Here is an 18,351-nt window from a genome sequence, read left to right as displayed (position 1 = left end):
AATTAATTTTGAATCGGTCACATGCATAAAAGTTTTAAAAACAAATATCCATTCAAAATAATTTAAGTATTTGAGGATGGTAATTAAAAAACTTAATATCCAAAATTAAAACAAATCACCAACAAATAATCCAAATATAAAGGAAAATTATTCAAACTTAAACCAAAAAAAAGAAAAAAAAAAGGGAAGGTTTGGCCACTTAATGGAATTCGGCCCCAGGGGTCTAAAAATTCAACTAAAAAAATGGTCCATGTCTAAGATTCTAATCTTCCATATGGGGTAACGGCCTCTTGAAAATCAGAAACCTCCATCTTGGTACTCTCTGGTTCATCCATTTGCATAAAGTTTGATTCAAACTTTGTTCAACAAGAATGATATTCAGCTACAACCTTCAGGGGAGCACGACAAACACAGGACCAATGGTCTTTTGAACCACAACGGTAACACATATCCGCATCCATAATGTCAGGGGGCTTTGCCCTTATTCTTGAAGTTCGAGGCATTTGAAGTGAGGTTAGAATGCTTTGGGCTTGATTTCCTCCTTAGATGGGTGTTGGCATTTTAGGTGTTGATGTGTGCTTTAGGTCGAGCTTGATGATTCTTCAGCAATAGCTGATTCTGCTTTTCATTAAGAAGTAAGATAGAAATCAAATCCGAAAACTTAGTGAACTTCTGAGCCTTATATAGTTAATGCAGGACAATATTGGTAGCAGAAAAGGTCGAATAGGTCTTCTTTAGTAGATCCTCTTCGGTTAAGTACTCGTTACAGAACTTGAGAAGTGATCGGATTCGACAAATTTCAGAATTATATTCATTCACAAACTTAAAATCTTGGAAGCGTAAATGCTACATGTCGTGTCTTACTTCAGGCAATAAGATGTCCTTTTGGTGATCGAAACGATTGGCCAAACCGACCCAAAGTGCTTGTGGATCTTCCTTAGCAAGGTACTCAGTTTGCAATGCATCATGAATATGTCTTCGGATGAAGATCATGACAGTGGCTTTCTCAGCTTTCCCACGGGGTTATCTGTCTGAACTTCAGTAGTTGGGTGCAAATTCTTTATGGTGAGGTGAAGTTTCACATCTTGGACCCACTTGAGGTAGTTTCTTCCGGAGACTTCTAAAGCGATGAAGTCGAGTTTGTTCAAATTCGACATGTCCCTGTCACAAAATAAATGGACAAGAATGTGGTTAGTGTCATGTAGACAAATCAATCCATTCATATAGGAGTAGAACATTAAAGTTCTAATAGACATTTATTGGTTTAAAGTTACATGAAAAAACTTCGGGTTTTATGAGTGATGTTTTAAGAAAAACTTTAGATTTTCAAACAAGGCATGTTTCGAAAAACTTCGGGTTTTGAAAGAATTATGAACTTCAGGTTCATATGTTCTCACAGATAAACACAAATATATACACAGAAATATGCAACAAAAAAAATATGCAAATAGGTCTTCGTGGCCTATGATTATAATTAAATTAATTATTTGGACTCTGGGCCAAAAGTAAAGGTTGGAAGAAAAATTATAAACCCAAAGTACCTAAGAAAAATAGATGTTTAAAATTCAGAGCAAAAAACAATGGGGCAAAGCCCAAGAATGGGTTGAGTAAACTGGTGTTGTGAGGTCCAGGCCTAAAATTGGGCTGGGGTAGGCACGGGCTTAACTGTAGGCAGGCCCAGCATCATAGAAAAATGGGTTGTAGGTGTAAGCGCAAAGATAAAGACCCAAATGAGCTTGGATTTGGTGATACGTAGACCCAGATGAACCAGCACATGGGCTGGGATCCGGTGCGATGAAGTGCATGGAATCCATAACAGCCATGCGAGTTGGGTTTTATTGCGGCGTGGTACATAGGAACATTATGGCCAAGAAGGCCAATGTTAGGCCGAGAAGAACTCTAAAATCCAAAAGGCTAGTGCTCACCAAGAACAGGCCAAGCCTATGTGGGCTTGGGTTTCCAACCAGACACCCTAGTTCAAGCTGGGTGATCTCGCCAGAGAAGAAGACCAGCACCCATAAAGGTGTGAAAGGCTGTGTTGTGGCACAAAAATCACTGTGAAAGGCCGTGTTGTGGCATAAAAATCACTGTGAAAGGTCGTGGGTTCGACGATGACCCATAAAGGTAAACGGAGAGTGAAAAGCTCTCAACATTTTAAAAACCCTTGAAAAATTAAATCGAAATTTTGAAAAATCTGATAGGATTCGAACGAATCTCGGTTAAACGAAGTCGGGGATGAACAACAGATTGTCAGGATAGTGACCCGTGGGCATGGCTTGGTTGCAGGCTAGCCTGCGACAGTGGGGACACCATGGAAGGTGTCAGGTTTTCTGGGTTTCAAACCTGAAGTTTGTGGCTTCGGCTTGTGGGATTGCGGCTCAAGGATAGCTCGACGGTGCGGCTTAGAGCCGCTGCATGCTGGGTTTTCACTGAAACCCTAATTTTCAATTTTCAATTTTTATTCAAATCCATATTATAATTTAATATAATTTCATGCATATTCAACATATAATTCAATGCATGAACAGATATTTGATGGAATTCATGGCAATATCAATTCACATAATTCAACAATTATGAATATAATGCATACATAATTTATGTAAAATCTAAAATTCGAAAAACATAAAGTTAGGTCATGCATTATGGTGAATGTTCATGATATCAGAGCTGCAAAAATATCGGGATAAAAATCGTTGTTTTGGAAGAACCTGATTACGTGATGATATTGATGAACTGGTTTGATGCACAAAACTTCCACATTAGATTCCTAAGCGCATTTGTAGGAGTGTGCTAATAACGTGTTGTGGCTTATTTTATTTGACAAGGGAGAGAGGGAGGCGCGACAACAAAGAGAGTAGGGAGAGATGTGTTTGTAGGGTTGTGTACATGATGTGTTATTCCCTTATGCAGAGCCTTTATTTATAGTAATAAGGGAGGGAAGAATCTTTCTATTCCAAGGAATACAAGTCCTAATAGAGATGAATAACTAGTATCAAATCTAATCTAAGATTTACACAATCACACTTTAAGGAGAAAGAAGGTTAGGTGTCCTTCATGGGCTACTCTTTCTTCTCTACTTTGTCATCTTAACTTGCACCCATGGCTACCAATTAACATATTTTGTTGCTAAAGGAAGTTCGAGGGACTGGTAGTGGAAACAGGACAATGGAGGTATGGTGCTCTGGTAAAGGTATTTTAGGAATATAGTGGATGGGGAAATAGGATTTTAATTTTTAAAATTTTTTTAATTGTGGGTAGGATTATAATCTGGGTGGAGAAATAAGACAATGGGTGGATCTAGCAGCACTCTAGTATAATTAGGGCTGTAAATTGGCTAAAAAATGTTCGAGCTTGCACTGGGTTCGGCTTGTGCTTGGCTCGTGAAAAAACCAAGCCAAGCATAATTTGACTCGATTAAGAAACAAGCCGAGCTTGAACACTAATATGTTTAGCTCATAAGCTTGTGAGCAACTCAATTTTTTTGTGAAACAACTCGAGGTAGGCTTGAGCTTGGCTCGATCATTCAAGCCCGATACCTAATAGTATGTATGAAAGAAATACTTATACTCAACTCTTGCTCGATATGTATGTGGTGGCTCAAAGTCCAACTAATTCAATTAACAAAACAAAATAAAATAAAAACCAAAATGGGATACATTTTTACCCATATTAAAAGGATAGTTTAGTAGGGTTTTTTTCTTTCTTAAGTACAAATAGTAAAATAGGAGTTCTAGTTGCGGTACAAAAAAAAGGTAACACATACGGGCATTGTATCTTACTTAAAATCTTTAAGAGGGAATTAACGACTTTATAGGTGTGAAGATTTAACAATTGTAGTTTATCAAACACTCAATTGCTTTATTTTACAGCTCTTAATTTTCACATTACATGACACACCCCAACTTGGATCGAGGCATGCTGGCCGTCACTTGAGGGTGAAGTAGCCATGTGCATAGTGCGGAAGCAATATTAATATAGGAAATGCGAGTAAACAAAAACCAAACCAACCGGAGTACTAGATGAGGTAAGGTGCAAGTGCGATAGTGAGTGTGAGTTTACAATCAGAGCATAAGTAACCTAAGTGCAGTCCAGCAGGACAAATACTAATTATACAACACACAAAGGGAATCCTACATTAGTGATAATCTGTCAGAGCTGTCGTGAGTTCCTCATAAACCACCAACCAACACTCTTACCTAAAACCTGGAGGGGCACAAAACAGAAAGTGTGACTGGGCAAAAACAAAGCTTTTCAAAGCCATTTCATTTATCAAAAGTTCTAACCCCTGGCCGTAAAACTTGTATAATTTCCCAGAAAATAGAATATATACATGTCTCAACACCATACTCAGAAAACGATATTCATAAGTATGCCATGCTAAATATCTCAAAATAACAGAATAAGTAACTTAGGTGAAATAAACTCATGAGAAATAACATATCAGTCGGATCCACCTAAAGTGGCCTGTACGGCTGGGTCTATAGCTCAACAAGTATGCTTGCACAGGAGTCGAAACCACCTATAGTGGTCTGTACGACAGGATTGGGTGTAAATAAATAAGCTCTAGTGCTACAATCACGTAAAGACTATACGAATAATCATGGGTTACCTACGAGTTGGAACCACCTAAAGTAGTCTGTACGACATGACTGTGCACCTAACTTGGATCCAAGGTGAGCGTATGGTGTGGGAGGTGAACATCATGTGAAGGACTGTGCCCCTAACCATGAGCGGGAGCACTAACACCGGGGTGCAGGTTTATGAGCTCTTAACACATCTCACATAATCATCAATTCATATAAACAGTCTACAACTTACTTGGTACTTACCTGAGCATCCACAGCGTCAAATCACATTTATTCATACTAAACTAATTCATAGTCTAAGCATGATACAATAGGCATGACATTTCAAAACATAAATTTCATTTAAAACTCATTTTCTGGGAAAAATACCAAGTATATAAGTATATACTGAAAACCAAAAGCCCACTCACTGATATGTGGAAGGGTTGTAGCCCCTGAGTCTCGCTTGATTGCGCTCGTCCTCAGGATAGGTCTCACCTATATGCGAAACAACTATATAAACGTTATTTTAAAGCACATACACAAAAATAGGTAATAACTTCTCATACATTGCTCAATTGGGGTAATTGAATATACCACTGAGACTTACTCAACCTCAGGAACATCCCCATATTTTTAGAAAATTTTTCCGAGCACCCACGCACCGACCAAAGCATGGCCAGATGCGCGGCCCACGCACAGGCACGTGCCTGGCACACCAAACGGATTCCCTAACGGCGTTAGGGGATATTCCATTAAAAATCAGCATATGTGGTTCGTCGGTGCAGCTGCGATCACCGGTTTCTGGAAAAATCTTTAAAACTTCATATCTTCTTCATTTCTCAACTAAAATTCATGAATTATATAACAAAATGAAGCTTGAGATGAGAGGAACAAAACCTTACCACTCTTAAGTCTTAAATCCACCGAAAATTCGCCGGAAAAACCTACGATAGTCCGGCCACCTTTGCAACTCAACGGACCTGAGTTTCCCGACGTTCAAAACCTTCCAAAATTCTTCTAAAAGCTTCGTGAAGACGATCTAAGACTTCCAAAAAGCTCAAAACTTCAAGAAACACTCGCGATCACGTTGAGTGAACAATGCATCTCATCGGGGGTTTTCGGTTCTCGAGTTTTCGAAGCTTTCACGACCAACCAAAGGTATAGATCGAGTCCTGAGCTCATAAGGAACACAAAAATCACTTCTTCGACGTCAATTTGTGCTTGCAAAGGTTGGTTTGAAATTTGTTCGTACAATTGTACGGAAATGGAAAGAAATTCGAGAGGTAGAGAAGAAAGAGGGTCAACGGGATTGGTTGGTGTGTGTGTGTGGTTTAGGTTTGGCCAACCAAACCAAAAATAACTAAAACTTAAGTTCCACAAGCTTAGGAATAAATTAAATCATTCCAAAACCTAAGCTTAAACCACACCACCACACAATATAACTCAACGCCCAAGGGTATAAAGGAAATTTCCACGCTATCGAGGATAAAATAATATATACATTCGGGACGGGTCGTCACACTACAACCTAAGCAATTTTTTTTAAAAGAAAAACAATACCAAACTTGTCATAGCCCATCCTTGGATTTATTGTCTTATATTCTCAATGATGTGAATTGACGGGACTACCCTTGAGGAATATATCGAGTCGTTGGAATTGGGCAGGCATTTGATTTGTTTTGTTGCCCTAGTTTATTTTGGTCAAGCTTAGACCTAAATAATTTATGATTTGTATGGTGTAATGTTGTTGATGATGTGTTAGTATGAGGACCACACACACACCCAAAAAGTACCTTTCTCTCTGTTCCCTCATGTGCTTTCTCTCACCCTCGGACTCACTCTCTCTCTCTCCTCCCCTCTCGTATGGACAAGCTTCAAGTATCCATTTCAGGCACAAATCGACATTAAAAAGGTAATATTCTTGTTCCTTGCAAGCTCCTGAGTACATCTATACTATTTTTAGAACGTGAAACCTTGAAAAACCCGAGAAACCATAACCTCCGATTTGATGCACTGTTCATGCACATGTAAATGTGAAGGTTTCAGGTGATTTGAAGCTTGTAGGAAGCTTTAGACATCCCTACGAAGCTCAGAGAAGAAAAACCAAGCGATTGGACATCGGGATCGTCAGTTTCAAGCTTGGCCGGTTTTCTCGAAATTCTCCTGCGAGATTCCGTGAGATTTAGGTCTTAAAATAGGTATGGGAATGTTCTACAAGTTAAGAGCTTTAATTTGGCACTAATTTCATGAAATTTGGATGAAAATCGATCGAGATATCAAGGTTTTAAAATTACCCAGTTTCCGGTGTCGGCGACGGTCGCTGGAGGTTTAAGGTTGGGGATGACGGAATATTCCGTCAACTTTGACGAAATATTCCAACAGCGTTAGTTAACTTTAACTGTTTCTGTTACTATATAACAGAATATTCCTAACGGCGTCACTGTTGCCGTGGGTGTGCCAGGCACGTGCCTATGAGTGGACGGCGCGTGGCGGCACGTGGGTGGTCGGAAAATTATTCTAAAAATATGGGGATGTTCGTGAGGTTGTGTAGATCACGTTGGTATATTCAAACACCCCATTTGAGCATTGTATGAGAAGTTATTAGCTAGTTTTGTCTATGTGCTTTAAATAACATTTTTATATTTAATTCGAATATAGGTGAGACTTATCCCGAGGACGAGCGTGTTCAAGGGCGACTCGGGGGCTACGACCCTTTGACATACCAGTGAGTGGGCTTTTGGTTTTCAGTATATATTTATATACTTGATATTTTCCCAGAAATATGTGTTTAAATGAAAGTATGCCTTAAATGCCATGCATATGAATTTATATTTCGTATATGAATTGGTATATGATGCATTATATAATTGTGGTGATGTGGATGCTCAGGTAAGCTCAGGTGAGTTATGTTTGGTTATGTGAATTATCGATGATGTGATATGTGATTGAATAACGTTGAGCTCATAAAACTGCACCTAGGATGATTGTGATTTAGCAAGAGATATGGCACATGCCTATTTATAATGTCACATCTCGCACCATATGCTTATATTGGATCTAATTTAGGTGCACAGTCTTGTCGTACATACCTTATTTATGGTTCCGACTCGTAGGTGACTAGCAATTTATCGCCCAGTTGTTATGTGAGAGTAGTATTGAGCATAATTATATTACACCCAGTATTGTCGTACAAAATTTTTCATTTGGTTCTGACTCTTGTGCAGTATAGTGCCGTATAGGTCATTGTAGTGACTCCGGCTAGATTGACTTTTAAGTTATGAATTCAGTCGTACAGACTACTACAGGGGTTCCGGCTAATATGTTATATTTCTATAAGTTATTCTCACCTGAATTACTTACTCTGTTATATCTTGGCATGGCATACACATTAATATGATTATGTGAAGTATGATTTAAATTGATATATTTACATATATATTTATGTATATGCTTATATTTTGATTCTGGGAAATATTATACATGTTTTACAGCGAGGGGTTAGAAATGTTGAGAAATGAAATGGTTTTGTAAAACATTTGTTTTTGCCCACTTACGTTTTCTGTTTTGCGTCCCTCCAGGTTTTAGGTAAGCTTGCAGTTGCTGGGCACGAGGATTATGGTGTTCTGACACATCAAAATAATTGTAGGACATCTTATAGTACTGTATAACTAGTACTTGTCATACTGGATTGCACCTAGACTTGTTATGCTCTGATTAGGAGTATTTACTTTTGTATCTTACTCCTAACACTTCCTGTTTATTAGTGCACTCTAGTACTCCGGTTTTTAATTATTCATATATTCTTTATCTTTATTGCTTCCGCACAGTGCACATGGCTACGTCAGCCTCACGTGACGGCCATCATGCCTTGATCTCGATCGGGGTGTGTCAAAACTAGCCTTTAATCTCATTGAATTCCATCTATAAAAACTAAATTATATTTTCTTTTTTTTTTAGTGAAACGATATCGTTAGTAAGTTAAATGTTAGATTAGTCACCGACGGAGTTTGAACCCACGCATCATGTAAGGGCACAACATCTTTCCACCACTGTGGTAAAGGGCCACTTGCAATTATGTTTTCTATTATAAGGCATTGTGTTTGAAAATTTTGTGTTGTATTTTTATATTTTATATATTTTGTTTAAACACACCCGAATTAATTCATTATAAGAAATAGTTCGAAACAGTTTGAGCTTAGTATTGGACTTGAAATTTTCAAGCTCGAAAATTTTAAGCTCCGCTCTAGCGCAGGTCATATAAGAAGCAAGCTAGGCCTAGCTTGAGCTTGAAAGAAAATTTAAACAAACGAAACAAGAGCATAATAATATGAGAACTTTAACGAAAAGCATTCGGTACTGTTCACTTTAACGAAAAACCACATGTTTACACTAAAAAGTCAATCCTGATACTATTCACTTTACCCTTTATTTTATCCTTATCATTAAAACTCAAAGTTTTCAAGCTTTTTTCGTTAGTTTTCCTTAATAATATTCGGTTTGGCTCAGCTTGTTTACAGTAATTAGTTATTGTTGATCCTGCTAATACGATGACATGTCCATCAACGGTCCACAATTATAGATGACCCACTCCCCGGCAAAGACAGTCCATTACTACACAACTCCCCAGAACCTGAAACGAAACCGATTTTTTACTTTTCATTAGCCCCCATATCGCCACGCACGCTTCTTTCGCACCAAATCCAGCCTCATATTTCTTCGAACACATGGCAGTCACTCTCTCCGTCCGGCCCCACCGCCTCTCCGCCGGCTCCTCCTTCCCCCGCCCGCCAGTCCGCCTCCCCGGCCCGGCCCGAATCCGAAAGCCCCCCATGCAATTTGTGCCTTGGAGGGGCTCCATCGTCCCCCCCCGCCGCACATTAACCTGGGCCGCCACGGCCGGCTCCAGGGCCGACGACAACGCGCCTTTCGAGATGTCGGTCGAGAACGCCCTCAAGCTTCTCGGCGTCTCAGACGGCGCGTCGTTCGATGAAATTCTTCGCGCCAAGAACTCGATTGTCGCGGCTTGTAAAGATGACCAGGAGGCGATTGCACAGGTTATTGCATCTCCTCATTTTCCATTCGAATTCGTATAAGTTTTCGACTTTCTGAAATTTATGCCAATCTTGTTTTGATATTTTTTCTGGGTTTTGTACGAACAAATGTGGGTTGAAGTTGAACTAATTAATTTTTGAAAAATAGCAGAGATTTGAATGTTGAAGGGTCCTTTTTTTATGTTGAGTCTATTGAAATCTGTATAAGTTTAAGCTCTAGTTCATGTAAATTTGTTTATTTAAATAATTATTTTCTAATTAATATATTATTTTGACTGTTTATGATTTGTGCAGTTAATAAATTCATCTGTTTTACTCATATTTGATTTAGGACCACAAATTTGCAAAAGACTCAACTTATTGCTTGCAAGCTACGAATGATAGGTGTTTTTTTTTTTTTTGGGTAATTTTGGATGATGGGTTTGTAGATACAGAAGAATTTATTATGGTGGTTTCTACTTTTGGTTTGGAATTTTGTAATGTCATGATTATGATTTCCTTATTACTAATGTTTATTAGTTTAGGTTGAGGCGGCATACGACATGTTGCTTATGAGAAGCTTAACTCAGCGACGGGCGGGGAAAGTTGTGAATAGCAGTGTTCGTTATGCTGATGTAAAGCCAGTGAGTGCTTCTGGGATTGGATCAGTGCCTCAGTGGCTGCAGGCTACTGTGAAGAATCCACCCATTGCAGTGGAAATGCCCTCGACGAGTGATCTGGGTGTACAAGTTGGTGTTTATGGAGCTTTGATGGCCTTCACCTATGTCAATGGAGCTTCCGGTTCTTCTTCGGGGCCATATGGAGGGGCTGATATTCCTGGACTGATCCTGGCTGGTAGCTTTGGAGCTTCCTTGTACTTCATGACCAAAAAGAATATTAAGTTAGGTATGGAGTTTTCTTATGTAAAAGCATTTCTTTATTGTCGCTTATTAGATGTTCGGAAGGTATTAATTTCTGTCATAAATCCTCTATTCGTTTTTTTGTCTTACCGTTTAGCATAATTTTGTCAATCATGAATGAGAGTCATGATTTTGTTTAGTTAGGTTGGTTATCTACCTCCACCTTTAATAACAGTTTATCCATTTGTCCGTAACCACTATATAAGAAAATGGTTGACAAGTATTGATTGATTAATAAAAGGGTATGTCTAACCTGAAATTTTCCGCATCTGGTATGTGGACAAGTGCATTTATTTAATGCAGTTCAGGCTCCATAGATTCTTGGTTTGTTTTTCTAAATCTGATATTAGGGATTAAGCTTCGGAGTAATTTTCTGTTCATCTTTGTAGGGAAGGCGACTATCATAACAGTAGGGGGGCTTGTTGCTGGTGCCGTGGTGGGTTCAGCAGTAGAGAATTTTCTGCAAGTAGACATTGTTCCGTTTCTTGGTATTCACTCTCCTGTTGCCGTAGTAAGCGAATTTATAATTTTTTTGCAATTAGTGGTCTCCTTATATTTAAAGTAAAAGAACATTGTATATATGACTTGAATGGTGAAATCTGTAATTATTCATTGGCAAGATCATATCGAGCTCTACTTAGGATGTATACCACTGCATGTTGTACAAAACTAACAATAGAAAGTAGTGAAACTTCTCGTTCACCCTTTCTCTCTCTTCCTCTGTTTCACCTTGGTCTTTTCCTTGTTCTACTGTGGATTTGGGAGTCTGTTTATAACTTTATAACTTCAAATTCTCCGTCCAAAGTCATTCATTTGCTGCTGTGAGTTAGAGATTAAAAAGGACGGTGATGGAAGCCAAGTGTGTTGATTGTTGTTAGATCTTTGAGCTTGACGTCTTTGGCCAGTAGAGAAAACGTGGCCGAACCAAAAACATAGTGGAGTAGGATGGTGGGACAAGTTCTGATTTATTGGCTTTTAGGGGGGTGGAAAGGTTGTTTATTGAGTTGGGTTATTCTATAAATGAAGGGAAATGATAAACACACATTTTTAAACTTTAACGTACCATGTTTAATGTTGGTTGCCGTTTTCATTTGACTTGTTCAATTTGACGGCTAAATATGGGTGTGAAAATCATCACCCTAAATGACTCGTGTTTGCATAATTGTGGAAATGCTAACCATGTTGGAATGCTATCCATGAATAGGACGGGGATGATTTTTGAGTTGCAAGAGGAGCATGAAGAGATCACAAAGTTTTTCATCTTTAATGGTTTGAGTTGTGTTATGGTCATTCACCTTGATGATTTCTGATCATTGATGCATGTAGGATCCTCAAAATCCGATTGCACTTAAGTTTCTCTACTCCGCAACCATCTGAGAGTAGAGGAACTGCAATTTTGATGTTCTGAGAAGTCAGACGAGCATGAAAATTTGGAGAAAGATATGTTCATTTGGAAGGAAAGAAGTCTACCATGAGAGTGCGGCATCACCACCACCCCCATAAACTTAAATAATTGAATCAACATATAGGAATTCGTCACTACTTGCTACAACATCACCACAATATATGTACACAAATACAAATCCACAAATCCCCAATTCTCAAACGACCCATGTCACCTGCTGCCATTTTCGTCATCCTTGGTGCCGCCTTCTATATACGCCGGGTTCCCAGCTTTATCTGCATTTTCGCTGCAGGTCACGAGATCGCCGTACAGTTTCTGTGAAGCCCTGGAGAACTCCGCTAAGGACTCGAAAACTGAACAAAACCCAGTCTGGATTACGTTTAATGTGACCCTTTGAGTTTCCTGCACGTAGTTTTGGTGTTTTTCCCTCTCCATGTCCACCTTTCTTCTGAACATGTCTATCTGCTCCTTTCTTTCTGTCAAGGACTCGGTCTTATGTTCAATATCTGTCTCGCATTTCTGTTCCACGAGCTTTGGCTCGAGAAACCTGCTCTCTGTCTTCTGGAATGCACGAATTCTTCGGTCGAGCTCTTTGGCTAGGCTGTCAACTTTCCGTTTTTGTTTCTGCTCTTCCCCTTGCTGATTCAACAGAGCCCTCACGTCCTTTGTAAAGCTTCTCAAGGCAATGGTCACCAAAGTATCCGGTAATTTCTCCATTGAAGATAACCAATCATGGCAGATCAAGAGCAACGGGGGGCCATTAACCCCATACGGAGCAGCTGAACTCCTGCTCCTGGAGTATAATTCCTCCTCAGGGACCACAAACTTAATTAGCCAACCGTGGAGAGTTTCAACATATGCTTTTTGTGCAGCGACGTACTCCCTAAAGCACGCATGCCAATTCTGAAGCTCGACAAGAAGCTGAAGCGTAGCACGCATGTGAGAGTTGTTGCTGAACTTTCCATACGCAGAGCCAGCAAAAGATTTCACCTCGAAAAGGATCTTGTGTTGGGTTTCATGAGATTCCAACATAATTTTCCAGGTGCGCATTAAGCTGCACAAGATACAAGGAAAATGTAAACTGATGAAACCCGCAATGAAAACTAATTTGGACGACTGCTTTAAGTTCAATCTGTTTAACTTCCATACCCTTTCAACAACTCAACAATTTGAGGCTGCAGTTCATCATCTCTCAATATCTGGATTCTCTTGGAAATTGACTCGGCACTCCGAATTGCAATTAAGATTCTGGCGTATAAATCCTTTACTGCAGCTTGAGTTTTGTCCATGGTCTCGTTGTCTCCTATGTCGTGGTGTTTAAGTCGCGAGCATTTTTTCTCATAAAGTTTCCGTGTCATATCTCCGGCCTAGAGGCAATGCAAATGTCAAGTCATCAGACCACATTAGTAAAGTTAAGGAACTAGATCACTCGTGGAGATGGTGCGAAAATAGCTTACCTTAACTTGGTCATAGAGCTTCTTTTCCCAGGCATATAGCCTTTCCAGAGTAAGTGAATGACTTCCTGAATCCATTCCACCATAATCATCGAAAAGATCATTCTTAAATTCCGTCCATGTTGACGAACCCTTAGATCTCGATGCCACAAGACTCTTACATGACGAAAGCTTAGACGATGAAGTCGAGTTATGCCATGTTATAGCTTCAATTAGCTTTGTTGAGTTCTCTGCAGTAAAATAGGATATAGAAACAAAGAGACTCAAGAATAGCAACAGATAGAGCACATGAAGGACTAAGGAAACACATCATATATGGAGTCATTATTGCTACAGAAACCGAGTGTTTATTAGGTGAACATTGTTTAACTCCTCACGTGGAAAGTGTCACATGTAAATCACAGTTTGGCACGTGATGTAACTCGTTGAAATCACAAAAGAAAAGCTTTTACACACATGTCAAACTGTGATTTGTCTGCAAAGATGAATGAATCCTTATCGTTAAGGAACCAAGTTTTTTCCTCCCCTAATATTAAAAGGAAGTACATGTGCAAGTAGTGGTGTAGTCAGGATTTTCAAATAATTGGGTCGTAATATAAACCAAAAAACTTCATTAGGCCATTTCGTCGAGCACTTAGTAAGTACCTACTAATTCTTGTCAACATATGCCGAAAGTTTATGCCAACATATGTTGACAACTACTATTACTTGCAGAGGCTTGTCGAGGGTGGATACAAGTTACCGTGGATAATGTTAGAAGAAATATTTCATACAAGAAGAGAGAAAAGGAATACAATATGATAGAAGAAAATAGAAGAAGTAGGAAGAGGAGGTTGTAATTTAGTTTGGCTTAACTATTTATAGGAGTCAAATACAATATACAAACAAATATAGATGGGGTTTTTGAAGTTATTGGGGTCAATGACAACCAATGACCCCATGCTAGCTCCGCCACTGTGTGCAAGAATATTCCAACTTTGTGAGAAAAAGAAAAGATGTTGAGGTACATAACCCAAATCATTGGTTAGTCTGCAGCAATTTGGGAGGAAGGTTTTGGACATTTAAGTAAAAAAGCAGTCGTGCAAGGGAATTGTTATTGACACTCAACAATACTCATCAGGGCGAGAGCCCAAAAGACTGCCGGATGACTATTTTGGAACTCCAATAACAGCTCCCTTCACATAATATACAACATAATTCTCAACATTTCAAACTAACTTATTAGCAACCAGATTGTGGTTAGAAGCAGGACACACACAAACACAAGAATACAAAAGAAATCACAAAGGGATCAAGAACCTAATAATAAAAAATAAAAAAACAAATTAATTATGGCATATATATTTATCACCAAAACCCTTTGCAAATGAGTTTTTAAATTATGCAGCAACAGAAGGAAATAAATATTAAAATTTTCAAGTTTTGAAAAAAAAAAAAAAAAAAAACCCACCTTTAATTTCCTCCAAACCAGACTGCATTTGCAGTTTATTAGCATCAAGCATCCTGGACACGTCCTTTGCAGAATCAGAAGCCCTAGAAAAAAGGTCCACAATGTCCTTCAATGCTTCCAACAGCTCCCTCCCTTCAGCTGGTGTATCAATCACAGCAAGCCCCTTTTGCTCCCCCTCCCTCACATTATCCCCCTCATCAACCACCTTCACCACCTCAGCTCCGCCGTCATGCTGCTCTATTCCGCCGTTATCTTCCACCACCACTGCCTTGTTTTCTACCTGACTCTCCTCTTCTTCCTCTTCTAGTTCGGGTATCCCTTCCTCCTCCCTCACCACCCTCAGATCCTCGTCGGAGCTCCGCCTGTACCCGCTTATAACCTCCGGCCTCACGGCATCGAACGGGTTGAAGAAATCCCACCCAAAATCTCTCTGTGGTGACAGCATTGCTGGTGGCATTTCCATATAAAAGTACCCACATCCATGTTCTTCTCTCTCTTCTGTTTTTTGCACCTCTTCTTCTCTCTCCTCCTCAGAGGAGTCTGAGGACGTTGAAGAACCACGTGAGTGACAAGCAATGGACTCATGGGTCGACTCAGACGGCCTATGCTGAAGGAACATTGGGTTGGTTATTACATTTTCAGTGATCGGAAGCGGAGCCGCCACCTCCGCCTCTGCCGCCGGAGTAGAGTGCGGTGAAAATGTGATGAGGTAAGGTTTAGGAGGGGAAGAGTAGCCTGCAACAAAGAAGTCCACGGCGGCAGCCACCGCAAACAAAGCATGGCAGTACTTACAATGCGCCTCCGCAAGAGCGTACCTTTTCTCCACCGCCAGCTTCAGCTGCCGCTTTCTCTCCCTACAAATTGTCACAACTCCTCCTTCTTCCCCCAGCTTGGAGGCAACACATCCCCCCATCTCTCTCTTGCTAAAGTTTGAGCCCTTCTGCCTTTGGGAAGTAAAAAATTGGGGGTAAAAGTGAGAAAGGTGATTTGTTGGAGGAATCTGTGGCTTCTTTTAAATAAAAAGGAGGTGGGTTCTTGACAAAAATGGCAATGTGCTTCTCTGAAATTTTATGTAAAATATGTAGCTTTTGGAGAAATGTGAGAGAAAATTAGGAATCCAGCTCTCTGAGAGCAGAAGTCCAGTTCATTTCCTAGCACAGAAAACAGAGAGAGAGAGAGAGAGAGAGAGAGAGAGAGGAGATGGGGGAGCAGAGCAGAGGAGACAGGAGAGTGTGTTGTTATACTTTATTTTTGTGGTTTTGGGAAGGAAATATTTAATTTTTCTGCTAAAAAGGACCGTTGAACAGAGTGGTGTTTGCGGTTTCTAGGACAGATTTTTATCTCCTCTATTTCCCTTAACCAGGTAACCTTGACCAACTTACGAGTTGCTAAACATGTATGCACAGAGAGACAGAGTAAAGGCCAGGCAGAACCCTAGGAGGAGGGAAAGAAGGTAGGGGCTCGAGAAAGAGAGAGAGAAAGATGGAGCGAGCGAGAGAGAGCTAGAGTGTTTTATTTTAGGTATGTTGTGTTTGGTAATTTGAGATATCCTTGAGCGGGATCGCGCTAAGATAATAGTTTTACGTGTTATACTTATTAGGCTAGTATGGCATTGTTATGTTTTTAAAAGGAGATGTGTTATTTACCCTCTTTTATACTTTTCACACATATTTTTTATTATGACCGTCGGATGAAATGAATTAAAGAAAATAAAAGGGTAAATCGTCAAAATGGTCATTGAGATTTGCATAACTCATAACTTTGGACCCTAAGATTCCAAATCGATAAAAATGGTCCCTGAGATTGTCCACCATCCATCATTTTGGTCATTCCGTTAAAAACTCCGTTAAGTGTCCTGAAACTCTTAACCGAAAATTTGGGCAATTTTCAAAGTTTCGTAACTCAATCGTTTCTTAACCAAATTCGATCCATAATATATCAAAATGAAGATAGGAAAGTGTAGAATAAGATTATACCTATTTATAAGCCCAATGGTTGCCGGAGATGGCCGGAAAATAGCCTCAAAGTTGACTGGTCCAAGTGAAAACTTGAAAACTCGCCGAAAACTGGGTAAACTTTAAACATTCATAACTTCTTCAATACTCAACGAAAAACGAAAATCATACTTCTCGACGAGAAGAAGAGAATGGTACTTTTTTTTATGGCTAACTCGTTGTGGTTTGGCCAGAAAACGGCTCCAAAGTGGCTAACTCGAGATCAAGACAGCCACTTTCGAGCCGTTTTCCGGCCAAACCAAGTTGACAAAGGTACCATTCTCGTCTTCTTGTAGAGAAGTATGATTTTCGTTTTTGAATCACTTTATTTCGTTAAGTATTGAAGAAATTATGAATGTTTAATGTTACCTTTTTCGACTTGGTTTGACCCAGTTTCCGATGAGTTTTCAAGTTTTTATTCAGACCAGTCAACTTTGAGGCTATTTTCCGGCCATCTCCGGTAACTATTGGGCTTAGAAATAGATATAATCTTATTCTACACTTTCCTATCTTCATTTTGATATATTATGGGTCGAATTTGGTTAAGAAAAGATTGAGTTACGAAGCTTTGAAAATTGCCCAAACTTCCGGCTAAGAGCTCCGGGACACTTAACGAAATTTTTAACGGAAGGACCAAAATGTTGGATGGTGGACAATCTCAGGGACCACTTTCATTGATTTGGAATCTCATGGACCAAAGTGATGAGTTATGTAAATCTCAGGGACCATTTTAACGATTTAGCCAAAATGAAATGATATAAATTAACAAGGGTTGTCTAAGAAGTAAAAGGGAGTGTATGGATATCACACCTCTTAAAAAAACTACTTCTACTGTGATGTGAGAATAAAAAGCTGTAAAATATAGTTGTTGAGTGTTTGAGAAACTTCTTTTTGTAAAAGTATTTTTAACAAAAAAAAAAAGCAGTGTTTGAGTGTTTCGAAATTTTTTTATACAAATTGTTGTGGATATACTAAATGACTAGAGATATGGTATTTAATGTGATATAATAATTGTCATAGAGAATAATGTAGTGGCGATGATTGTAATTTTGTAAAATATATGGGTATACTTGTTATTCGAAAATTTTATTAAATAAGCACTGATTACTATGCTTTGGAAAAAAAAAAAAAAAAACTTTTTTTTAGAAGCATGGTATGCCTTGTTTTGTGTTTTTATGCTTTTCTACTGACATAAACAACAGTTTAAAAAAAAAACATTTTTTTTTGTTTTACCAAACACATTTAATGTTCCTGATATTTTATTAAGCTGTTTTTATTAAAAGCACCACAATTCCAAACTATCCTATAATAATGTGAGTAGATGAATTTTTCGAACAATCTGAACCCCACCCCATCATTAGCAGGTGGTGTTCCCTTCCAATCAAGTAACGCCATCTGCCCTACTAAATTTAAATAGTTTATTCCTTTATACAATCAATAAACGAATATTTTATTTTTAAAAAATATGCCTCATTCTCATCACCCTTTCCCCTGCCTTCCTCTCCCTCCGATTCCTCCGAGCCCTCT

General features: G+C 39.1%; 2 protein-coding genes and 1 long non-coding RNA gene across 3 annotated transcripts; 2 read left to right on the top strand and 1 right to left on the bottom strand.

Moving 5' to 3' along the window:
• The first annotated feature begins 7,083 nt into the window (after positions 1-7,083).
• On the top strand, positions 7,084-8,378 carry LOC139188483 (uncharacterized). Its single transcript, XR_011571952.1, has 2 exons — positions 7,084-7,296; positions 8,150-8,378. It is a non-coding gene; the product is annotated as an uncharacterized lncRNA (long non-coding RNA).
• An 804-nt stretch (positions 8,379-9,182) lies between these two features.
• LOC103429494 (protein CHAPERONE-LIKE PROTEIN OF POR1, chloroplastic-like) lies at positions 9,183-11,226 on the top strand. The gene is made up of 3 exons (XM_070806038.1): positions 9,183-9,625; positions 10,147-10,507; positions 10,911-11,226. The coding sequence occupies exons 1-3, from the start codon at positions 9,296-9,298 to the stop codon at positions 11,084-11,086; spliced, it is 867 nt and encodes a 288-aa protein (XP_070662139.1). The 5' UTR covers positions 9,183-9,295; the 3' UTR covers positions 11,087-11,226.
• A 744-nt stretch (positions 11,227-11,970) lies between these two features.
• On the bottom strand, positions 11,971-16,319 carry LOC103429493 (protein ALTERED PHOSPHATE STARVATION RESPONSE 1-like). Its single transcript, XM_008367641.4, has 4 exons — positions 14,831-16,319; positions 13,384-13,610; positions 13,076-13,293; positions 11,971-12,980 (listed from the first exon to the last, which is right to left on the bottom strand). The coding sequence occupies exons 1-4, from the start codon at positions 15,741-15,743 to the stop codon at positions 12,137-12,139; spliced, it is 2,202 nt and encodes a 733-aa protein (XP_008365863.2). The 5' UTR covers positions 15,744-16,319; the 3' UTR covers positions 11,971-12,136.
• Between the last annotated feature and the right edge of the window lie 2,032 nt (positions 16,320-18,351).

The sequence above is a fragment of the Malus domestica genome, chromosome 10, assembly GCF_042453785.1.
Source record: "Malus domestica chromosome 10, GDT2T_hap1".
NCBI classification, from domain to species: Eukaryota; Viridiplantae; Streptophyta; class Magnoliopsida; order Rosales; family Rosaceae; genus Malus; species Malus domestica.
Note: the sequence above shows the minus strand (reverse complement) of the source record. Positions and strands in the feature narration are given on the sequence as shown.